The 26,536-nt window shown below is 30.8% G+C and overlaps 2 protein-coding genes and 1 long non-coding RNA gene across 3 annotated transcripts; all 3 read right to left on the reverse strand.

Annotated features, from left to right (window-relative positions):
* Positions 1–3,845: 3,845 nt before the first annotated feature.
* Positions 3,846–12,909, reverse strand: LOC123700906 (solute carrier organic anion transporter family member 1B2-like). The gene is made up of 12 exons (XM_045648280.1): positions 12,872–12,909; positions 12,298–12,459; positions 11,805–11,972; positions 11,025–11,210; positions 9,972–10,166; positions 9,322–9,443; positions 8,930–9,019; positions 8,128–8,327; positions 7,259–7,372; positions 6,416–6,540; positions 5,870–6,010; positions 3,846–5,478 (listed from the first exon to the last, which is right to left on the reverse strand). Exons 1-12 carry the CDS (start codon positions 12,888–12,890, stop codon positions 5,300–5,302), a joined length of 1,701 nt encoding a protein of 566 aa, XP_045504236.1. The 5' UTR covers positions 12,891–12,909; the 3' UTR covers positions 3,846–5,299.
* A 27-nt stretch (positions 12,910–12,936) lies between these two features.
* Positions 12,937–16,402, reverse strand: LOC123700907. The gene is made up of 2 exons (XR_006752661.1): positions 16,284–16,402; positions 12,937–12,972 (listed from the first exon to the last, which is right to left on the reverse strand). It is a non-coding gene; the product is annotated as an uncharacterized LOC123700907 (long non-coding RNA).
* Positions 16,403–19,104: 2,702 nt separating this feature from the next.
* On the reverse strand, positions 19,105–26,505 carry LOC123700905. Its single transcript, XM_045648279.1, has 12 exons — positions 26,366–26,505; positions 25,897–26,058; positions 25,456–25,623; positions 25,054–25,239; positions 23,838–24,032; positions 22,707–22,828; positions 22,354–22,443; positions 21,883–22,082; positions 21,221–21,334; positions 20,355–20,479; positions 20,042–20,182; positions 19,105–19,672 (listed from the first exon to the last, which is right to left on the reverse strand). Exons 1-12 carry the CDS (start codon positions 26,382–26,384, stop codon positions 19,488–19,490), a joined length of 1,707 nt encoding a protein of 568 aa, XP_045504235.1. The 5' UTR covers positions 26,385–26,505; the 3' UTR covers positions 19,105–19,487.
* Between the last annotated feature and the right edge of the window lie 31 nt (positions 26,506–26,536).

Genomic DNA, 26,536 nt, shown 5'->3' on the forward strand with positions numbered 1-26,536 from the left:
ATTCACAATAATTCCAAAAGTTTTCAAACTTCGTTCAAGTGAATGGTTCATTGGGACGACAATAAATCTCATTTTGCAACCTTGTCCGCAGTCCGGAACATTGTTAAAATTGCAAATATATTATTTTTTTGCTGTATGGTCGTGAAAAAAATTCCAAAAGTTCTGCAAACTTGGGAAAGTTTTCGATACAATATTTCATATCACGTATTAAATTTGCAACCAATCTCAGTGCACATTACATTGCATAGTAAGTATACTATGGAATTATAATAATATACATAATGAATTGTTTAATATTGCAATTAATTTAGATAAAATACTTGTTATTTTAATTAGCTCTATCTATGTTAATAATTTATGTTGTTAATTAGTGTACATTTTTTTAGGTTAATTGTTGGCTTTTCTAAATTGATAAAAAAGATTACACTTAATTCCAATAAGTAGTTATTTCTAGATTTATATATTTATTTTTAGCTATCAGTTAAGATATTTTTTTATTTCCTTTACATAAAAATTCAAATTGTAACAAAAACACTATCCAGGTTCCACTATTAAACCCTCAACGAAATTACTTCAAGGCAATACATACCACAATATGAATGGATTCCCCCACTCCAATAACTTCAAAGTTTTCCGCAACTTTTTTTAAACAAAACGGTATTTAATTTATTAATTTTATTGCACTTTACAGAGATGTATGTTTATTCGAATCTCCTGAAACACTGATGCGATACAGTATCATTTGTGTAAAAATAATCTATCCATACATATTATCTATCTGTACAAATAATCTTTCTTAGTTCCTATAAAATTCGCGAATAGCTTCAAGCATAATATTATGTAGGTAGACCAATTTGGTTAAAAATAAAAAAATTGTTTTTCTTTCGTATATAAGTTTATTATATAAGTTTTATTATACAGGTGTCCCACTATTGGTATACTAAGCGCGAAGGGACTTGTAGTTTTGCATACACTGATCACGTAAAAAATACTTAGACAACAAAATTACATCAATAAATTTTTGCTAATTTTTTCCTGAAAATCCATGTTTTCGTCTCTAGCTTCGCGTAGCCGGCATATACCGCTTCTCTAATGAGAGCATTTTGTCTATGAACACATAATCTTAAACGATAGGTCACGTGCTGGTGGCAAAGTTGGGCGGGTTGCTTGTTATGGGTGTACACATAGAGTTTTAAGAATTCATCTATTTGAAAAATAATGCGTCTGGAATTTTATAAGTATTTTTTACGTTCTCAGCGTATGCAAAACTATAACTTCCTTTGAGCTTAGTATACCAACAGTGGGACACCCTGTAACCAGGTAAGTTAAAGGTATAAGTAATTTTGAATATAACTTTAAGAGAGAACCTATGTCAGGAGAACCCGCTCTTCTTTAACTAAGAATGGCTTATCTACAAAAAAAAACATATTTACTGCAATGACCTATTATACTAGATTAAAATGTAAAAAGAACGTCCAGCCACGACGCTGAATGGTGCGTGACTAAGTGAAACTCGGGCACTTAGCTGAGTTTTTTCTTGCCAAAATTGAGAGCGGGTAACGTAAGCTTTTTTATATATTATCATAGATTTACTTATTATGAATTTTAATTAGTTAGTAGGTGATACGAAGTTTATAGGAAAATAAATGTAAACAATTGATTCTACGGTAATTTAGGTACCTTATTATAATGCTATTATTATTATATTGTACTAGATTTCTGCCCGCGGCTTCGCCCGCGTTTGCTAAGGAAAACCCGCATAGTTCCCGTTCCCGTGGGATTTCCGGGATAAAAACTATCCTATGTGTTAATCCAAGTTACCCTCTATATGTATGTTAAATTTCATTGTAATCGGTTCAGTAGTTTTTACGTGAAAGAGTAACATCAAAACATCAATACATCCATACAAACTTTGGCATTTATAATATTAGTAGGATGCGGCCTTATTAATAAGGCCCTCACCTAAAAAACCTGTTTCTTGAGTTGCTAATGCAAAAAAATTCTTGAATCCTTCAAAAGGGTATTGAACTGTGTATGTATGTAGTTGATAACGCCGCACTGGATACACTTACCTATCAATACAAAATTATTGGAAGTTAAAACCATTAGGCCGTTTTTTTTTTTTTTTTTTTTTACTACGATAGTAAGTTTTAATTTATCGTAACATCGATCCATTTATATAATCTTGAATGAAACGAAAAAACAACCGGATATTCATTGTCGATACTCAAATTTTTGTTTTTCCATTCTTAAGTACTTTTCCGAGAAGTTGAATGGATTTGAACATTTAAATTTGATAATATTATCGAAAGATAATGTCCCATATCAACTCAAGAGGATAACCAATATTTATTTGTGTACAGTTCTTTTCTACGCGATTGTCTCTCGTTATTGGCAGGCTACGCGGACTTCTTGGCCGCTTAGCTAGGCACACATGCTTGAGTATCGCTTCTTGTCGCATTAGATATGTAATCATATTATATATTATGTTATATGCTACTATCAAGTTTTCTGTGCTCAAGGAACCCGTAATCCCGCTAGAACAATCTTATTCTACTCTTTAAGTTTCATGGCAAAGGAACACGCCACGCCATCTATTGAGATGATTAAACAACCTATCTAATCTAAACCCTTATGAATCATTATTTCAATTATATATTACAAATTGTAACGATGGAACGCGACCATTTGATATTTTGGTTTAACCTACAGTATTCAAATGCTTAACAATATATACTTTTTTAAATAGAAAAATTTCTACACAAGACTTCTTTTTATTTTCATCTTGGCCTCATATACTAATGGATTCTTTTTCGACTATATCAATCATCAAAATAAGTAGTAAGTACCTAGATATTTTCGTAGACGCATTAATTCAATATTACTTAGGTCAACACGCTCGAGTCTGCATAGAACTAAAAATCATCATCAATAATAATAGTTTAAAAAAACTAAAAAACACGCTTTTTATAGAAAACTGAACTAAAAAATAGAAAATTTTATCAAATTAGTGTATTGTCATCGGTCCTCAATAAATCTACAAAGTTTGAACGAAATCTGGTCGTTTAAAGTGGGTCAAAATCGCGCCCAAAGAAGTCAGTTACAAACATACAAACATACAAACATACAGGTGAAGCTAATATAAAGCGTGTAAAAATAGCGGTGAGTCTGTGACTCACTAACCGCCTCGCGCCGCCGCGCTTGCAGCAAAGATTTTGTGCGTTGTGTCTCCTCTATACGTAGTAATATTACTCAATGGATTTGACAGGGATTTTTTGACGCTGAGTGGCCACTTGGTAATATTTTACCGTACAGAGGAAGTGAATCTAATTGATTGATCAAAGTTATCGGTACAATATACGCAGTGTTTCAAGTAAATTTTTTAAATGTTTCACTATATAACTACTTCGTTATATAAAAAAAATGTTATTATTGTCATTTTACTCATTAGATTAAGTACTTTGGATAACAATTTAAAGTTTTTTTATATCTTCAAAAGTTACGGATTACACCCTGTATGTAAACAAAACTATTATATAAAAAAAACTAGCTTATCGCCCGCGGCTTCGCCCGCTTTGTCTAAAACCTAATAAATTATATACTAAAACCTTCCTCTTGAATCACTCTATCTATTAAAAAAACCGCATCAAAATCCGTTGCGCAGTTTTAAAGATTTAAGCATACAAAGGGACATAGGGACAGAGAAAGCGACTTTGTTTTATACTATGTAGTGATATATAAACGTCACGCTTAAATCTTTATGATATTCAAGTCTTCAAGCGTCTTGTATTAAAATTCAATATTTAAGTTTTTTGTATGTAAATAAAATACATAAACTATTTTTGCTGTAAATTTTAATATACATAATTAGGTAATACATCTACATAATTATAGACTTTTATAGTTAGTACATCTATGCAATAGGTGGTAGGTATTTGATTTTTGCAAATAGTCACTGGTTTTATTACTTAATTTTAAGAAAAAATTAGCAATAATAGGTGCTTTAACACACTAGAAGTCGTAACTCGTAAGCACGCGTGACCTTGTCGCCACTCAGGTGACTTTTAAGTCACCAGTGCGTTCGTTGCTATTCAGTTGCTCTCGAGTCGTGCGTGTGTAAACATAAAGGAATAACATTTAATCGGTAATTATTTTTCTTTATAAATAATGCCGTGTTTCCTTAAAATTAAGGAATATTTACAAGTAATACGAATGTCACCATAGTAATCTAAATAACAATGAATGACACAGTCTACACGTTACACGTTCTTATTATCACGTTTCACACAAATTTCAACCTTATTCAAAGTTATATATATTGAAAATTAACGCCCTCTGTTGTAGAAAAGCCGATTTTTTTCGAATTTGTATTTTTATGAGCAAAAAGAAACAAAACGTCTCATGAAACCTGAGGATGTTCTTCGAAAATAAGCCGTAAAACGGTGCCTTAGGGTACATAATGCTGTATTTATTTTTTAAAGTTTTTTTCACTAAAATGAAGCTGTCCAATAAAAGGCGTAGTTTACTTGTGTGTACTGTTTAGCTGTCGGTTTAAATGTGTTGATTTTGGCGACAGTGGTTTTCACTCTAAATATGACAATATAGCACTTCTATAGTGTCTTGTTATTTAGATTTCTATGACTATAACGTAACCCTGCAAATATCCTAGTCTAAAAAGTAGTTGTAAAAAATTACAAAAACAATATTTTCTATTACTTAGTACTTAAGTAGTAAAATTATTCTTAACTTAATGCTCGTATAAAATTGTTCATAACAATCTCTCTATTTTGATTTAAATATGAAAAATATTATACAAATTAAAATAATGAACTTTAATATTTTATTAAAAAATCACAGACACATCCTTAACTACAATATAAATAACAATAATTATTCTTCATTACTTTGTAGCACGCTATTTTTTTCTTTAATGACAAAAAAACTATTTCAAGTCTTAAATCACAAGCAAACTTATTTTAACGAACTTCAATGAGCAACAAACGTGTTCACAAACGTCGAGAGATGATGACAAAATTAATAGAAAAACGAAATTCACAATTCTGTCTAAAAGCTATGCTAATAACATTCCTATTAACCCTTTATAACTTACTAGCTGCGCTCCGCTGTTTCACCCGCGTAGCTCCGCTCCTGTTGGTCTTAGCGTGATGATAGCGTGATAGCTTATAGCCTCCCCCAATAATTGGGCTATCTAACACAGATAGATAGAGAGATTAGCGCGTTCAATCAAACGAATTGGCACTGAGTATTGATTATACAGCTAATAAATAAATAATTATAATTAAGCATTTGGTTCATCTGTGACGTCATTTTTTCGTTTCGTTCGCAAATATCTGCGCGCTGTGCCGTTGATAATCAAGGCTGCGAAGGTGAAGATGATGCAGGCAATTCCAATGGTATACGGGAACCAGTCGCTGTGGAGCTGACATCTCTGGCCGGTATACCAGCTGCAGGTGTTGACTGGAAAGAAAAATATTTTATATCGTCATCATCTACTGCTATTTCTTGTTACTGCGAGGGTAAAGGTATCAGAAAAAAGCGTGTGCCGAGCACACGACTCAGAAGTGAAACTTCTTTGGCAAGTTTCAAAGATACCAAAATCGTCGCATTATTCCATGACGACCTTGAAATTTTACTGTCAACGCGCCGAAAAAAGTTTCACTTCACAAAAGAGGATAGGAGGAAACAGGAGGAATATTTCTCGTAATACGTCATAAATTTAAGTTATCATTCATCATATAGGTAGGTATATGTATATTAATTAGACCATCGCTTTTAAAATGCGAATAACACACAGACAAATATTATTTTTTATTGGCACTACAAATATTAACATTCAAATCATACTTACGATCAATAGCATAAAAGACGTTATTTCCGACCACGAAAGTCATTACAGCGATGACAGACCACATCAGACCCATGGCGATGGATTTGTCTCGAGGGTCCACTGACCTCAAGATGGACATGCTATGAGCTTGGAAGGCCACGACTGAAAGAATAATCATATTTAACTCTATATTATAATGATGGCCGATAAAGTAGATCTTGGGAAGCATAGGTATTATTTATTATATAAGTCGCTGAAAACAGTTATATTTGGGCAGATTGGATAGCTATTTGGTTCGACTGTAAATGATTATCTATTCTGACTTCTATTTTTAAGTTTATTGTAATTAAAGAAGCGCTCTGAAATCTGCGAACAGTATGTATTCTTTAACAGAAAAGTACCTGAAATGCCTGATTAAAATTCAATCAAAAATACTTTTCTGTCGCTTTATAGACAAACGTTTGGCACCCTATGCTACTTGATCAAGAAATTTCAAAATCAAGACTTTCAATCATAGAAACACACAAGCTTACTTATCTTTAAATAAAATAAGTAAATAAAACTTACGAGAAACAGTCAATATCAAGCTAAACAGCACTCCATGGAAATTAAATCCAATTTGACAGTTGTAGTCGCTGCAGGCGCCCGGAGTCGCGTGTCCAGTTGAGGCACAACTACAGTTTGTATACACCCTGTATGAAGAAAATTAACGTTTGTATACATTCTGTATAAATCAAATTAATGTTTGTATACATTCTGTACAAATAAAATTAACGTTTGTATACATTCTGTATAAATAAAATTAACGTTTGTATATGTACATTCTGTATACTTAAATGAAATTAAAATACAGCCTGTATAAAAAAAAATAATGAGAATAGATTAACATACAGATTCTTAACGTATTTCTTAAGAATCGTCAGATATAGACAGATATTAGATAATACGTAATTAATCACGTGTAAATTTATAGAATATTGATTTGAAAGATATTTTATTATATCTAAAAATAAAATATGATTTCTTTTAGAAATTAGATTAATATCATTAATTTGAACGAAAGTAAAGGTGCGTATCACGTGCGATAATTAGATAATTTTTTTATATATAAAATTGGGTTTGTCCCAAAATTAAATCTAAATTATCCGATATATATAAAGATTATTACTAATTAATCATGTAAATCTTTATAGAATAATGAAAATGAAATGAAAGATATTTTATTATCTCTATAAAAACATATTAAATAAAATTTAATGTGTTTCAGAAATTATAATTAATTTTAGATGGTAACAAAACAAAATATTACTATGCGATTATTAGGAAAATTATTTTTCACAATGTTGGGACACCTTTAACTGTAAACTATGTATATTGTCTTTTATGATTATGATTCGAAGAGAAACTTACTGCAAGTTATTGATGCTTTGAAGCCCTGTACAGCCAGCTTCACACGGCGACACATATGTCGTCATGGTATCAACCACACACACTGGTGAAAATTCCTTCCATCTTGGAACACATCTGAAATTATTTTAAAACCTATTAACATTTATAGAAGAACTTGAAATTAATAAAATGTAATAAACTAGCATTGCACCCAAGGCTCTGTTTGCGTAAACATATATCAGCTGATTATTTACTCTCTATACAAATGTTCATTTTCATTTTCATTGATTGATTTCCATTTCATCAAACTTTTTGCGTCCATTATGTTTTAGTTTGTGTTTGAAATAAAAAAAAGACGTGTGGCACTCGGGGACTGTCGCGGTAAAGCTATTGCCTAGCATGCCTTCAAGCCACACCTCCGCCCGTCGGAACGGGGAGCGTGAGGTTTTTTCGTTACGGAATTTCTCGATTCGGTCCCCGCGCTCAAGGCCCGCAATAGAAGCTATGCAATAGCTTAAAAAAGATATGTTCTGTGTTTACAACTGCTTGTCGAATTAAATTATAGTAGGAAAATACTAATTTGGGTAATTTCAATATCACCAAGTTCTAATAGTTAGTACGGATTGACCTGTGATATTTATGTAACAACAGTAGTAGTAGTAGTAGGTATGTATCATCACTACATAGTATAAAACAAAGGCGCTTTCTCTGTCCCTATGTCCCTTTGTATGCTTAAATCTTTAAAACTACGCAACGGATTTTGATGCGGTTTTTTTAATAGATAAAGTGATTCAAGAGGAAGGTTTTAGTATATAATTTATTAGGTTTTAGACAAAGCGGGCGAAGCCGCGGGCGGTAAACTAGTGATACTAATATAAACTTTGACTTACCCACAAGACAAGCTACACTGGGGATTAGCATAATCCTGACCATTTTCCAACCCAGCGACATGTCCCTTAGAACATGGCGGGATTGTTATAATAAATACATATAGGAACATTGCAAAGAGCGTCATCTTGAAGGAGACAGCCAATGCCTTTGTCATGTCGAATTTTGGCCTTATCGGAGCTGATTGCTTTACTCCCATGTACTGAAAGTAAATATGTAATTGATTATTTATAACTGCGCGACCACACACTCGACGAGTGGTATGGGAAGTAACGAGGAAAGTAGGCAGAGACATAGTGTGGACACGTTACTCGTCATGCCACTCGTCGTGCTCATCGTCCTGCTCACTGCTCCCTATTTTCGGTATTTGCGCGCGAGTCAAAGGACCGGCAATACGAGTGCGAAATGAGGAGCGTCACGATTAATCGCGCGAGTAGAGTGTGGCCAGAGGGCAATGTCGCGGTGAATAACGACAGCGCGATGAGCAGAGCGATGAGCAGCACGAGGAGCATAGAGTGGCGGCGACATAAGCAAATTTAATTAAGAGTGTTTTCAATCGATAGTTTAAACCTAAAATTTCATGAAAACAACTCTAGAATATAGGATAATAAAACCTAAAGAGGAGATTCAGTTTATTTCGTACAAAATATAAGTTAAAGTCTATTCACCTTATTTTACACTTTTCAATATTATTATACCATTTTTCAGTATAATCTACTGATCAAAATTATTTTATTTAGAATATCTATACTGAAATACAAAAGATAAACTGCTGAAAATGTAAAAATAGTCATGATCACTTACCACAACTGCAAGGATCAAAACAATGTATCTAAAGAATTTGGTGTAGTCATTGATAATGTCTCCAGTTATTGGCAACATATTGTAATTTGTCTGAAAAAGAAAATACAATGTAACGAAATATAAAATTAAAAAATAAATAATTTTATGTCTACTACTATTTGCCTTAGAAATTTTGACGATTTGTTTCTGATGTATCTTAATTTTAATGTACTTACTTAGTAAATTTTATTTTTTTTTCAATTTCGGTAAATTTGTTTCCTTAAAAAACTTTCATCTTTTACATGAAAAAATCAAAGATATGACGAAATTCAGATTGCAAAAGAGCATTTCAAATTAATAACTCTTACAGTCATTTAAGTGAACTTGTCTGAAAAATATTTTACAGAAATTACCTTAATAATTTCGTGTTCATAATAACCGAAGCCCCAGAGAGCAGCTGCTACCAACCCCATGGATATCATTTGTGACATAGCGACGAAGTTAACTAACACTCTCTTTAAGCTTCTAAAGTAACCTGAAAATAAGAATAGGTTTAAAAATAATATTTGAGAGGATCCATAAAGGATAAATAATTTAACTGCGGTTAATTAATTTAGAATGTTTGGTATTCTATCTATCTTTGTAATTCTACATTTTTCTGTGTTAAAATCAAAGAATTTCCTTCCTTGATTATATTTTTCATTTTATTACATGTTTGATGTAACACACAAACACAAAATGTGTGCGTGTACTTCTTTATGACCTTATTTTTCAAAAAATAAATTTCTATGTGCAACTTTACAGAAATACGTCGAATCAGAAATACGTCGACAGTAAGGATAAGAAAAAGATGGCGCGTAACGGAAAAATGTCACGCGTAACGAAAAAATGTTACACTAAATTTTCTTCCAACCCCGATAATGAAGTTTCACTTAAATAAATATTAAAATTTACCAATACATATTTTATTCATCCAACATCTTAAAAATGTCAATAAACTAATTATTCACCTGATTAATTTCCAAAATTTTCAAATATTAACGTTTTACAATATAATAGTTACCTCTATCATTCATCGGTACGACCTTCAAATCATCCGTGTCCTGTGTGACCTTAGGTAACTCAAAATACAGCCTCAAGGTATTAAAAAGCGTAAAACCAGATATAAGTCCCAAAGTGATGAACATCGTCTTATCTACGCCTTGTGATAATAAGTTATTGAATACCAGAGGTATTATCCTGGAAAATATGAGAATACCTGAAAATAATGGAAATTATAAAGATTATTTTATTTATAATACTTTATCATACACACAAGAAAGTACAGAGCAGAAAATGAACAATTTTATAAAAAGGCATCATTTGTACAACATGCATGGGCCCTTATTGCTTAACAGAAATTCTTTTCTACCAGGCAACCATAACCAAGGCAACCAGGCTACCCGGTAGCAAAGAATGTTATATAATATGATATCTCATACCAAGACTTTATTGACAAATCTTTAATCATGTATTACGGAAGAAAATAAGATGATAATCATATGGAAATCTAATGGCTTGGTCACATAGAACGCGTTCTTAGCGCGCGTCAAAGCGCTAGTACCTGGACGCGGACTCCGCGCTATGACACCGCTATCTAGAGTATATTGGTCCATGGTTATAATACGCGCTATAATAATTGGTCAGGTAGAACATGTACTTAGTGCGCGACATGTTTTGACAGTATATTATCGCTTTGACGTGCGCTAAGATCGCATTCTATGTGGCAGACACAGCCTATTTTTATAAATGATTGGTATTTTCATCTATCATCAACCAACATCAAGTTCACGTGTTCGCTTATCTTCACGTGTTCACGTTTACACGTTTATTCCTTTCTAAACTACGATTTGGGAGAAAATCTGTAACATCATTTGCTGTAAGCAAAAATATAGACATTGAATTGTTTAAGTGTTTGACCTTGTCATCTTCTAGCTACTTATTTCTTAAAATTAACTATAGGTACATATTACTTTTTTATTATAATAGCTCAATAAAAAGGAAATATAACCGCGAATTTCCTTTAGAAATTAAGACAGTATCCAGATGACAAAATATTTAAATTCAACGTACTTACCAACATGCACGCTCATTCTATCCGGCGCAATATCGTCAGTGTAAGCTACAACATGGCTCCACGAAGCAACCCTTGTCAAGGCGAAGCAGATGGCCATTCCTACAGTTATCACCAATCTGAAAGTCGTCCTCAATGATAGATGTGTAAACTCTATGTCCTGATTTGTTATTGTGCTGTTGCAGAATTCTGTAAAACAAGAATCATTGTAGGTAGTTGAAGTATGAACAAATTATCGCTCATAATTTATGATTCAATCTATACTTAATATTATAAAGCTGAAGAGTTTGTTAATTTTTTAAACGCGTTATTTTTAATAACTACATACTGGTCCGATTTGAAAAATTATTTCGAAGTTAGATAGTCTATTTATCGAGGAAGGCTATATATCATTACGCTAAGACCAACAGAAGTGGAGCCATGCGGGTGAAACCGCGAAGTGCAGCTAGAATTTAAAAAATGTGTACGTGTACTAGTGTACACACGTAAGATGTGAAACTTCTTTATGACCTTATTTTTCAAAAAAATAATTTACTATATGCAACTTTACAGAAATACGTCGAATCACGCATAGTAGGGATAAGAAAGACATAGCGCGTAACGGAAAAAAGTCACGCGTAACGAAAAAATGTTACTCTAAATTTTTTTCCAACCCCAATAAAGAAGTTTCACTTCAATAAAGACGGATCAGATTACCTCAATCTGAATTAACGACTAAATAACATCAAATTATAACAAAAAGGCTACCTTTATTATTTCAAATATATAGCATTATATCATTACCTGTTTCCTGGAACTGTGTCGGCGAAGGCAAAAACAACCAGAGGGAAGTAATAATCATAATTCCCAGAGACCACATGAGGATCGTGGTCCTTCGTGTTCTATAGCCCAGCCACGCTACTAATGGGGCTAACAGGGCTTCCATCATTGCAACCACTGGCATAAGCAAATCTGGATAATAGAATTAAAATTGTTTTGAAAAATTACTGAACAATTTTGATGACTAACTCGTTAAATTTTGCTTATTTTTGTGTTTCTGTTTGTCGCCAGATACGGGTATGTTTTTCTTCTCAACGCATATTATTAAAAGTTATTGGTCATAACAACTGTTTACCGCGGGGCTCAGCTAGTGTCATAAATTCAAATTCAAACTAAAATTACATATTTTATTTGCAAGAATGCAATACTAACATTCTACCCACTATCTGGGTCTGCAAATATTTTGCCAACTACGTACGTCCTTATTAAAAAGTACATCTTCATACAATTTACTTACACAGTGAATAACCAGGCAAAGCGCCAACTTTAACATCCTGCAAGATAATCCTGTGCAAGCAACATTCTGCTACTGTTATATTGATCATGTTTCCCATGGTGAGACCACGAATATCCTTCGGTACTATCTCCATTTTGTGCCATGATTGGACTTTAGCTTTTGCTATGGAAAAGAAAACATCTCATGTAGGTACGTGTTCTATCAATAAATTAATTAATTAAAAACAATATAGGATTTAAAAACTTAATAACAATGTGAATTAAGAGTGTTTTGAAGTTAGCCGATATAATTATATTTTTATAGAATGGGTCATATTTATAGCAAACCCCATCCTGAGAATAGTAATGTTCAAAAAATTCATGTATTAGGTATATAAGGGTATATGAAACTCTGCTGTTTACATTTAAACAAAAGCGATTCCAATAAAAGCCTCCTTGGTTTAACTGCTATTGCAAATCTATACAATATAATAAATCTATAGAAGGGTTAATTCTGTACATTGAAAATATTGAAAAACTAAATAGCAAGGGGTGTTATTGGATCGATACCAAATCCAAATTAAGAGCGGATTTACCTTTGCCGTAGATACCCATGTTTAATTTTGTATGATGTTTTTCGCCTTCAATCTTTTTTTTTATGTTTGTTGTTTGCTCTACACTCTCATTTTGTGTGTAACTGCAAAAAAGAAGTAAGTTATCACTACATAGTATAAAACAAAGTCGCTTTCTCTGTCCCAATATCCCTATGTCCCTTTGTATGCTTAAATCATTAAAACTACGCAACGGATCTTGATGCGGTTTTTTTTTAATAGATAGAGTGATTCAAGAGGAAGATTTAAAAATATAATTTATTAGGTTTTAGACAAAGCGGGCGAAGCCGGTAAGCTAGAAAATTATAAACTATATTTGTATATAGATATTAAGTAATTCTGGAATTCAGAAATCTGGATGTAAATAACCTTAAGAAAATGTAGAGAACTTTACATACACAATTTAAATTTTTAATCGCTATTTCTATTTAAGTTTTTCCATGAATGTTATCTACTGATTTTTATAGATAACTTCAAAACTTCCAATCACCACTATCTATAATCCTGGATTTGCTTATCTTAATTTAATTATATGTAATTATGAAAGTCTTTATATTTTCTTATTTTATTTCTTTATTTGATTATCATAATTCATAATAATAGATAGTGATGATTGACAATTCTTATATATAACATCGTTTCGGTGTATCTTTTATCGCATACTTATTAAATAAAGGCATATATATAAGATACCATAGATATAAAACTTGACAAACTTCCGATGTTTATTCACGATCTTTATCGTTTCCAATAATTTAGATATCTGTGTTTTACGTATAAGATATTTTTCGTAGATTATCTCTTCTTATTTTTTATTATTACTACTATATAATCATTATTACTTACTACTAAGTATATAAAAAATAAGTCGGGTTTTCTTTCCTGACGCTGAACCGATTTTAGGTGTAACTATACTACTACGTGTAACTACATAACCTATACTATTAAACGAGCTATATTTGCATATTTATATATTTGTTTGTATATATACAGTGTGAAATTTTCGATGTGCCCTGGAAGGAAAGTACTTGAAATACTAGAGATAGCAATTAGCAAATATTGCTGAAAGGAAACATTCCTTTATTAAAAAAATAGATTTTCTAAAATTCACTTGCTTCGACCGGGAATCGACTTATTAAAAATAAAAAAAATCTCATTTTATTTTTCAAATCGACACAAATAATATTAAAAATAATAATTAATTGTTAATATATTTGCTCTTAGAAATAAAAATATCATGGAATCGAACATTTTTATTGTAGCATCAACATCATAAAGAACGCTACTGGTTTATTGATCTATTTAATAAATAAATTGTTCAAAATGAGACTTTCGTTCTGGATATATTAATTTATTTTCTTCTGAAAATATTGGTAATATTTAATTAAAAGTAAAACAAAATAAAAAGGCAAAAAAGTAATCAAATTTTGTAAATTGCGGTCTTGCACCGCAAACATGTTTCACGTCCTACTTCTTTAAATTTCAGTCAAAAAGAAACGTCTAAGAAAGAAAATATGTGCATTAAATTAATATTATTAATTAATGACCAATGCAACTATTTTCTTATCTATAATTCATGTCACACATCTTCGGGTATTAATTTCATTGACTCATAAGAAAATTGTAACTTCACACTTGACAGACGGACAACTTTTCGTAGATGTTGATCAAGGCCCATGTGTTTCAATAATAAAGATTTAATATTTTACGGATAATATTATTATGTTGTAGAAAATAGACCTATCCGTTTTGATTTTAAGAATAAAATAGAAAATTTTATTTTTTTTTTACATTTTTAGTTCCTTCGTTTCCCGGTCGAAGAATGTGAATTTTTGAACATCTTTGAATGCAGTTCTATTTCTTTTAAAAAAATAAAGCAATGTTTCCTATCATCAAAAATCAATTTGCTATCTCCAGTATTTCTAGTACTTTTCATCCATCGAAAATTTTCACACTGTATACAAACAAATATATAAATACATATTATGTAAATATTGCTCGTTTTATAGTATAGAATAAGCAGTTAATTTTTTTACAACAAAATTCCTAGCATAGTTAATAAAATCAAACAACTGATTTATTTATACTGTGGCGTGCTCGCCGTTGTAGTCGCCGCTCGGTTCTAATACGCGAGCAGCGACTACAACGTGGTTGGGAGCAAAACTAGCACAGGTCTTTCCTCGATGACGTCTGGCTGGACTCTGGCGTCACTGGCGTGATTCGCGCGAGTCAAATAAGGGCCAAATTATAAATTTATCCAATAATATCCCTGTTAAACCTGATTAGTAAATGAAATGTAAAATTTTCAAAAAATAGCGTTCCCCTAATTCTCATAAAAATGAAAATGCTTTCAAAATCGATTTTACTTCTGATTTTTTTGTATCGAGTTAAATGTTTAATATTGTGTTTTTGTCCAAAAAAGTCACTAGATCAATCGTTAATCTGAACTATATATTTATTTTAAAGATTTTAAATAAGACGATTTCTCTGAAAACAACACGATTTTGAAACATAAATTTGGGAAAAGGGGCCCTTAACCGAAACTTAAAATAAAATTTTTCTCTTATCAAAAAAAACTATTAAGGCGAAATGGGACCAAAAGGCCAAAAGGTTTCAAGCGCACGGAGAATACATTTTTTTCTTCAAAAACTACCGATTTAAATTTTTTTAATTAACGATTTATTTAATTAATGAGATTGTCAAAATTTTCCTCGATTGCCGGCTTGACAGTTTGGTACGCAGCTAGTCGGGAGTCGGCTGATATAAATCGCATAGTAAGTATACTATGGAATTATAATGATAATACTATAATTATTATCGGCCGATTTTTAAAATAAGAGGAGATTGCCAATTCGATTGTAATTTTTTGTAACCTCTGAACCTTTGACTGCGTGAACCGCTAATTAAAATATGTAATTCTTATTTTATTTTAAAACTAGTGCCTGCCTTTTGATTTATGGCTAAAATAAATAAATATAATACCTACATGTATATACGTAAATGCGTTACTTACATGGTTTAAACTGTACAGTTTTTCCACAATGAATTGTTAATAATTATAACAATTGTTTTAGATAAAAAACCTTGTTATTTTAGTTAGCTCTATCTATGTTAATAATTTATATTGTAAATTAGCGTATCTATTTGTTTCTAGGTTAATTGTTGGCTTTTATGAAAAAAAAAATACTTACACTTAAATTTAATTAATATTTCTTTATTAATATATTTTTTTTTTTAATTTTTACCTATCAGTTTTTTAATTCACATACTGATTTAATTTTAAACGATATTTTTTCTATTTTCTTTACAGAAAAATTTATTCAAATTGTAACAAAAACAGGTTATCCAGGTTCTACTATATTAACCCTCGACGAAATTACTTCAGGGAAATACATACCACAATATGAATGGATTCCCCCACTCCAATAACTTCAAAGTTTTCCGAACTTTGATTGAACAAAACAGTGTTTAATTTATTAATTTTATTGCACTTTACAGAGATGTATGTTTATTCGAATCTCCTCAAACACTGATGCGATACAGTATCATTTCTGTAGGAAGATAAATCACTATATAAATCTATCTATACATATTATATATCAGTACATATTATTATCTATCTGTACAAATAATCTTTCTTTGTTGCGATAAAATTCGCGAATAGCTTTGAGCATTATGTAGGTAGACCAATTTGGTTAATAAATAAATAAAAAAGTAGTTTTTTTCGTATATAAGTTTATTATATGTTTTATTTTATTGGTAAGTTATAGGAATAAGTTTTTAATAAATTAAAGAGAAAATCTATGTCAGGAGGACCCGCTCTTCTTTAACTAAGAATGGCTTATCTACAAAAAAAAACATATTTAATTATTATGATTTATTTTTATTAAATTAATTAAAAAAGTTTGAGAAGCAAAAAATTTACAATGGAAAATCTTAATATATACAATGAATAATCTACAACATATTATTTAGATGTGCTATTTATTAAAAAGGTTTGATATCGGTGCACGCGCTTAAGAGGAGGCTCCCTAACATAATTTCTGGCACTGAGAGACCGGTTAGACCGCTACGGTGCTAGACGCTAACACAACCGTAACAAAGTTGAACACATCGTTCAATTGAGATAATCGTGACGTCCCCACTTTGTCAAGCACTAGCCTGACAAATTTTTTTCTTTTTACATCTAAATTAACAAAAAGGTTTGTATGCTCTTAAAATAATTATATTAATTTATTTTTGCATATTTGTTTTTACGAATTTGATTTAATTTTTCGCTTTAAAAAATAACATTTTACATAATATAAATTCTATTGTAAATACCTACTGGTTAAAAATAATATTTGAATATAAGTAAAAATATGGAGCTGAAACAATTGGTACTTACTCTAAATAGGCAAATAGCGTTCTGCGTATTTTTCTTAAATTTCTTTTATAAATTTGTAGCTATTTTACTCATAATTATGATATTTTATTTGATTTTGCAGAGACAGAAACAAGTAATACTGATATTGATGATGATGACTTAGACACTCAATACAAATATTGGCTGGATGACGAAAATTAAAAACTTAAATATAATTATTATTAAGAAAGTAATTCATCTTAAATAATTTTTTTTATAATATTTTTTGTACATATTTCTCTATATTTTGTAGAAAAATACAAATAAATATTTTTACCTACAGGATAAAATGCTAGTAAAAAATAATAATTTTTTAGTTACTTTTCGTACGAACCTTTCCACTCATAACTAAATATCACACTGAAATTTATAGTCTGTAATTGGGCACTAAAATATGGTTTAATTATTATTAACTGAACCATATTTTAGTGTATAAATTTACAAGACTGAACTAAAACATAAATTCAATGGGCCTGTGATATAAAACCGCAAAAACATTATGTGCGCGTTAATACTCATGACGAGATTTTAAATATGTCTGGGGGATATTTGGCCCCTAGGATATGTCCTGCATAGAAATTCTAAGATATCATAATATATAAAAATCAAGACTCGGACTGTAAGTAAACTTACGTTATTTTTTGCAGACTTTAAAGCGTCTGGCGGTAATTACCGCCGATGAAAACTATTTACAAACTACACTTGTTAAGTTACAGTTGTAACTACAGTTTGTTAGTTACAACTGTTTAATTTATACAAACCTGGGTTGACTGGGAAAATCCTGGAAAGGATATTTTTTAATCAATTATTAAAAAATCTTTTATTTTCATTTTTTATTAATTGCAGTTTCGAGATAATAAAACAATTTTGTAATAAAACAGCGCTGTCATAATAGTAAATATTAAATATATTAGTAAATATTAGAAAACGACTATGACTGCACATTCTGTAGGTTTCATACTTTAAGTCTATTATAATTTAATTTTAAGTGATACTTGCATAGTATAGAATTGTTACAATAATCAGGTATATCATTTGTATCAACGGACGGATAAATGTCTCCTGTAACACAGGACATTCCCTAGTATAGGAGACATTGTTTAAATAGCGCAATTAACCTACGGTTTATGTTTTAATTATATGTAAGTTATCCCAAAATCTAATTGCATATGTACACATGTATTTCTGTTGTCAAATAAAGAATTTATTATTATATTATTATTATTATTTTTTATTATTATCTTGATACTGCAATTAATTAAAAATAAATGTTTTTTTTAATTCATTAAAAATGTCCTGTCCAGGATTTTCCCAGTCAACCCATTTTTAATACATTTTTTAGTACTCTAAATCTATTATAAAATTGGTCTCATTCTATTATCACGCCGCGCCGTTGCAGGTCGACTTATATTCTTATATTCACGACTTATATTCACTGTATGTAAACTAAACTTATAAAAAATATACAAACATTACGCTCATATCTTTATGATATTCAAGTCTTCAAGCGTCTTGTATTAAAAGTGAATGTTTAAGTTTTTTATAGGTAAATAAAATACATAAACTATATGTTTGCTATTAATTTTAATAAACATAATTAGGTAATAACATCTACATAAAATATAGACTTATAGTATCTATGCAATAGGTACTTAGTAGGAATTTGATTAATGCAAATAGTCACTGGTTTTTATTACTTAATTATAAGGAAAAAATAACAATAAGTATTAGGTACTAAGTATAACGTAACCCTGCAAATATCCTATTCTAAAAAGTAGTGGTAAAAAACTACAAAAACAACATTTTATATTAAGTACCTACTTAACTAGATTATTCTTAACTTAATGCTGGTATAAAATTGTAAATAACAATCCCTCTATTTAGATTTAAATATGAAAAATATTACACAAAAAATAATAAACTTAAATATTTTGTTACAAAATCACAGACACATACTTAACTACAATATAAATAACAATGAATTATTCTTCATCACTTTGTGGCACGCTATTTTTTTCTTTAAAGCCATGACAAAAAAAATCTATATCAAGTCTTAAATCACGTTCCTCGATAATTGGGCTATCTAACACCGAAAGAATTATTCAAATCGGACCAGTAGTTCCTGAGATTAGCCCGTTCAAACAAACGTATTAGCTCTGAGTATTGATTATACAACTAATAAATAAATAATTATAATTAAGCATTTGGTTCATCTGTGACGTCATATGCTCGTTTCGTTCGCAAATATAAATATCTGCGCACTGTGCCGTTGATAATCAAGGCTGTGAAGGTGAAGATGGTGCAAGCAATTCCAACGGCATACGGGAACCAGTCGCTATGGAGCTGACATCTCTGGCCGGTATACCAGCTGCAGGTGTGGACTGGAAAGAAAAATATTTTATATCATCATCTACTGCTATTTCTTCAGAAAAAAACGTGTGCTGAGCCCACGTGTCAGAAGTGAAACTTCTTTGGCAAGATTCAAAGATAACAAAATCGTCGCCTTATTTCATGACGACCTTGAAATTTTACTCTCAACGCGCGCAAAGAAGTTTCACTACACAAAAGAGGAACCAATATATTTCTCGTAATGCGTCATAACGTTTAAATGTTTAGTTATCATTCGGTAGGTATGTTAGTATAGGTATATTAATTAGACCATCGCTTTTTAAATTCGAATAACAAGCAGACAAATAGTATTATTTATTGGCACTTTTACAAATATTATATAACATGCAAATCATACTTACGGTCAATAGCATAAAAGACGTTATTTCCGACCACGAAAGTCATTATAGCGATGACAGACCACATCAGACCCATGGCGATGGACTTGTCTCGAGGGTCCACTGACCTCAAGATAGACATGCTATGAGCTTGGAACGCCACCACTAAAAGATTAATCATATTTAACTTTATATTATAATGTTGGCCGATAAAGTAGTTCTTGGAAAGCTATAGCTAATGCCTATGTAACTTGATCAAGAAATTTCAAAATCTTTTCAAGACTTTCAAACACACTAGTTTATTTATCTTTAAATAAAATAAGTAAAGAAAACGTACGAGACACCGTCAGTATCAAGCTAAACAGCGCTCCATGTAAATTAAATCCAATTTGACAGTTATAGTCGCTGCAGGCGCCCGGAGTCGCGTGTCCAGTTGAGGCACAACTACAGTTTGTATACACCCTGTATAAAGAAAATTAACGTTTGTATACATTCTGTATAAATAAAATTAACGTTTGTATAAATTCTGTATAAATAAAATTAATATTTGTGTACAGCCTGTATAAATAAAATTAATGAGAATAGATTACCATACTGATTCTTAACGTATTTCTAAAGAATCGTCAGATATAGACAGATATTAGATAAAAGATAATTAATCACGTGTACATTAATTATAGAATATCTATTGATTTGAAAGATATTTTATTATCTCTAAAAATAAAATATGATTTGTTTTAGAAAATAGATTAATATCATTAATTTGAACGAAATTAATGATCGCGTGTGATAATTAGATTTTTTTTTATATAAAAAGTCGGGTTTGTCCAAAAATTAAATCTAAATTCTTAACGAATTTTTAAAGAATTATCCGATAATTACTAACTAATCATGTGAATCTTTATAGCATAATAAAAAATGAAATGAAAGATATTTTATTATCACTATAGGTTCTACTTAAATAAATTCAGAATGTGTTTCAGAAATTATCATTAATTTTAGATGGTAACAAAATAGATCACGTGTGATTAGAAAAATAAATTGTTAAAAAGTTGGGAAAAAATAATTATTTATGGTATTTGTTTGCGTTTTATGATTATGATTTGAAGAAAAACTTACTGTAAGTTATTGATACTTTGTCTAAACGCTAAATTATGTTATATCTTTTTTATAATAATAATTATGTGTTCAAGAAATACTTACTGTAAGTTATTGATGCTTTGTAGTTCTGTACAGCCAGCTTCACACGGCGACACATATGTCGTCATGGTATCAACCACACACACTGGTGAAAATTCCTTATATCTTGGAACACATCTGGAATTATTTTTAAAGCGATTACAACTAATTTAAGTGCATGAATTTGATATTTAGCGTTTTATGGCATTCAAATTATTAAAAAATAGAATATCCCGCCTCGTTATCTATTTTTTTCAATTCTTTAATAAGTTTTATATAAGAGCATGAAATTACTAATAATATGTAGAAAACGAGCTTTCCACCTAAGGTTTTGTATGCGTGCATATTTTATAGAAAATAAATTTCAATAAAATTTTCATATTCATTTTTTTTTGTTTTTGCGTCCGGTCATGTTTAAGTTTGAAAAATTAAAAAAATTGAAAAGGTACGTTACGAGGGCATTCTGTGTTATTATAGTCTAAGATCCGGGATTAAAAAAATATACCCTCATCTGTTATTTAGATGAAAAATGAATAAATTGACCATTACAGAATTCAGCTGCTTGTCGAATTTGAGTGATTTCATTATCACTAAGTTCTAATAGTAAGTACGGATTGACCTGCGACTTTTATGCAACAACCTAGGAAGTAGGTATGTATGATATTAAAAAAAAATCTTTGACTTACCCACAAGACAAGCTACACTGGGGATTAGCATAATCCTGACCTTTTTCCAGCCCAGCGACATGTCCCTTAGAACAAGGCGGGGCTACGATAATAAATGCATATAGGATTATCGCAAAGAGCGTCATCTTGAAGGACACAGCCAATGCCTTTGTCATGTCGAATTTTGGCCTTATCGGAGCTGATTGCTTTACTCCCATGTACTGAAAGTAAATACTTGATTATTTATAAGCAAATTTAATTATGAGTGGTTTCAACCGAAAGTAAATATTTGTCTAAAATTTTATGAAAATCGAATCACTCTATCTATTAAAAAAAACCGCATCAAAATCCGTTGCGTAGTTTTGAAGATTTAAGCATACAAAGGGACATAGGGACATAGAAAGCGACTTTGTTTTATACTATGTAGTGATATCTACACTGAAATACAAAGGATAAACTGCTGTAAATGTAAAAATAGTCATGATCACTTACCACAACTGCAAAAATAAATACAATGTATCTCGTGAATTTTGTGACGTAATTTTCATTGTTTCCAATTATTGGCATAATATTGAAGTTTGTCTGAAAAAGAAAGTACAATTTAACGAAACATAAAAATGATGACGTGTCTTAATTTAAATGTCGTGAATGTTTATTTTTTTTTTTTCAATATTTATGATAAATAACTTGTATTCCTGACAAACTTTCATTCCATACATTAAAAAAAAAACTAATGAAAAAATTCAGATGGCAAAACGGCTCTCTAAATTAATAATCTTAACTGTTTTAGTGAACTTGTTGTTTTTGTGAAAATATTTTACAGAAAGTAAAAAATATATAAATACCTTAATAATTTCGTATTCATTATAACCGAAGCCCCAGAGAGCAGCTGCTACCAACCCCATGGATATCATTTGTGACATAGCGACGAAGTTAACTAACACTCTCTTTAAGCTTCTAAAGTAGCCTGAAAATAAGAAAATTATCAAAAAAAATCAACATTACCTAATAACAACCTGCGATCTAATGAGAACCTAATGCTTACTATTCCAATTCACTCTTCCAAATTTTACCACGCCTCTTTCAGTGTAAAAGCTGTGCAACTTTGGAATGCTTTACCCACTAGTATTCGAAAAGCACAAACGCTGGAGTCTTTTAAAAAATTGGTAAAGGATCATTATTTGCAAAGCTGCTAATCATCACTGTTATTATTATTATTTTTTTCTTTGTTTTGTTTTTGTTTTTATCTGCTTTTATTTTTCTTTTAAATGCACTCACCTTTATAATTGTGTGTGTGTGTGTGTGTTTTGTTTTTATTATCTTTGCCTCTATTTATGTGTGTTTTTTTTTGTAATTATTGTTATCTTTTTTCCTTTTAACCTATTACGCTGATATGTTGTCTTCTTTTTTTGTTTATGTGTACACTATCTTCCCAATTTTAAAATTGTATTAACTTTCTGCTTTTATTTTTTGGTTGCTTGGAAGAAATTGCTGATAAGCAATAAAGCCGCCAATTGCTTAGTATAATTTCCTGATTTTGTCAAACTTTGTGTATGCAATAAAGAGTATATAAATAAATAAATAAATAAATAAACATTTGACATAGCGCTTAGTTACCTAATTTTTAAAATTCCTTGTTGAAAAAAAAACAAATAAATTAGAGGATCCATACAGAAAAAATATATTTAAATTAGAGTAAATTATGATTATGATTAATAAGCGCCGGCCTAGCTATGAACGGTTTTATGAATTTCCATACATATAACAAGCGCGACTGACGTACGCACCGATGGACGGTCAAGCTCTGCTACCGGCCTTAGAATAGTTTTCGTGTTTTACATGCTTGTTTTTCAAATAAAAAAATTGCCTCTATAAATATTTTATTCATCCAACATCTTGAAAATGTCAATAAAGTAATTATTCTCCTGATTAATTGCCAAACTTTTCAAATATTAACGATTTACAATATAAGTTACCTCTATCATTCATCGGTATGACCTTCAAATCACCTGTGTCCTGTGTGACCTTAGGTAATCCAAAATACAGCCTCAAGGTGTTCACAATCGTAAAAACAGTTATCATTCCTAAAGTAATGAGGATAGTCTTATCTAAACCTTGCGCTAATAAGTTATTGAATATCAGAACTATTATCCTGGAACATATGAGAATTCCTGAAAATAATGGAAATTATAAAGATTATTTATTTATAATACTTTATCAATACAAGAAAGTACAGCCCCCCTAGCCAAGTGGCTTTCTGTTAGCGTAGCGTTCAATAGAATAGACTACGAATGTATGAGATTGACGTAAGCTGTAGATAAACGTATCTAGATTACGTCAATCCCATACATTCGTAGTCTATTCTATTGAACGCTACGCTAACAGAAAGCCACTTGGCTAGGGGGGCAGAGCAGAAAATGAACAATTTTACAAAAAGGCATCAATACAACATGCTTGATTACCTATTGCTTTTTTTATGGGGAATAGGGAAGCGCTTGACCACAATCTCGCCTGATGTTAAGCTGAGATGTGGTCTAAGAACGTGTCTAAGAATGCTTAACAGAAATTCTTTGCAACAGGCAACCAAGGCGACCAGGCTACAAGGTAGCAAAGAATGTTATATAATAAGATATCTATACTGTTATCTCATACAAAGACTACGACTGCGTTCTAAGCGCGCGTTAAAGCGCTTACTTGAATGACGCCGCTATCTATAGTACTACGCGCTATTGGTTAGGTAGAACACGAACTGCGCGTGACATGTTTTGACAGTATGTTATTAAGATTAAGAACGCGTTCTATGTGACAGACACAGCCTATTTTTATAAATGATTGAATCTTGATTGTATCTTCATCTATTAACAACCAACATGAATTTCACGTGCTCGCTTATCTTCATGTGTTCACGTTGACACGTTTATTCCTTTCTAAACTAAAATATGGAAGAAAATCTGTAACTTTATTTGTTAGGGGCAAAAAATCCTTTCCACCGTATATTCCGTTTACAAGACATAGAATTTTTGCCCTTTTAAAGTGAAACTTTTTTTATCTATTAGCTACTAATTTTTTGAACCTGCCTATAGGTTTACCTATAAGTAGAATTACTTATAGGTTAACACAATTACTATAATATCCACAAATAAATGAAATTAGGACAGTATCGAGATGACAAAATGTTTAAATTCAACGTACCAACATGCACGCTCATTCTATCCGGTGCAATATCGTCAGTATAAGCTACAACATGGCTCCACAAAGCCACTCTCGTCAAGGCGAAGCAGATGGCCATTCCTACAGTTATCACCAATCTGAAAGTCGTCCTCAATGATAGATGTGTAAACTCTATGTCCTGATTTATTATTGTGCTGTTGCAGAATTCTGTAAAACAAGAATCATTGTAGTTGAAGTATGAACAAATTATCCTTAGATAATTATCACTAGTAATTTATAAAAGTAGACATAAATGTATAAGAACCATGATTTTTTGTACATAAAATGCGGAATAACTCAATCTGAATTTAACGACTAAATAACATAAAATTATAACAAAAAGGCTACCTTTATTATCTCAAATATATAGCATTATGTCATTACCTGTTTCCTGGATCTGTGGCGGCGAAGGCAAAAACAACCAGAGGGAAGTAATAATCATAATTCCCAGAGACCACATGAGGATCGTGGTCCTCCTTGTTCTATAGCCCAGCCACGCTACCAACGGGGCTAACAGGGCTTCCATCAGTGAAACCACTGGTATAAGCAAATCTGGACAAAAGAAATATTGTTTTAAAAAAATTACTGTAAAATTTTAATGACTAACTCGATGATTAAAAGCGGTGTTCAGCGGCAAATGAATAGCCAAATATTTCTCTCAAAGTTTATTATTAAAATATTTATTTATAAATATTATTTTCTCTGTTTGTTAATACATTAACTATTTCTGCTATATCTGTAAAATGTGTTTTATTTCACATTTCAAATCTAGCTTTAAATGTCATATATTTTGTCAACTACATCTTCATACAATATCTTACTTACACATTGAATACCCAGGTAAAGTGCCAGCTTTAACATCCTGCATGATAATCTTGTACAAGCAAGTTTCTGCTATTGTTATATTGATCATGTTTCCCATGGTGACACCACGGATATCCTTCGGTACTATCTCCATTTTGTGCCATGATTGGACTTTTGCTTTTGCTATGGAAAATTGAAAATAGGACTTTAAAAAACTTAATTGTAACATGTATGTGGAATAAGAGTGGTTTGAAGTAAGTTGTTTTAATTTAAGGTTTTTTTTAGAATGGGCAATGTTTATCCCTATTCTGAGAATATTTGTTCAAAATATCTCAATGCTTGCGCTAAAGGATGAAAAATATTATAGGAAGATTATAGATAGGTATAAACTCTACCTTTCTTTTTAATATTAATAATCTATGACTATAATATACTATTGCATATTAATAATATAAATATAATTGAATGCTTAGTTATAATATTTATTTACCTTTTCCATATAGACCCATGTTTAATTTGTTTGATGTTTATCGTCCAATCTTTTTTTATGTTTTTTATTGTTAACTCTACACTCTCATTTTGTGTGTTACTGCAAAAAAAGTAAATTAGAAATTTTATACTCTTTTTTCTAAACATTTAAAGATATTCAATCATTTTGGAA

The sequence above is a fragment of the Colias croceus genome, chromosome 20, assembly GCF_905220415.1.
Source record: "Colias croceus chromosome 20, ilColCroc2.1".
In the NCBI taxonomy this organism is placed as follows: Eukaryota; Metazoa; Arthropoda; class Insecta; order Lepidoptera; family Pieridae; genus Colias; species Colias croceus.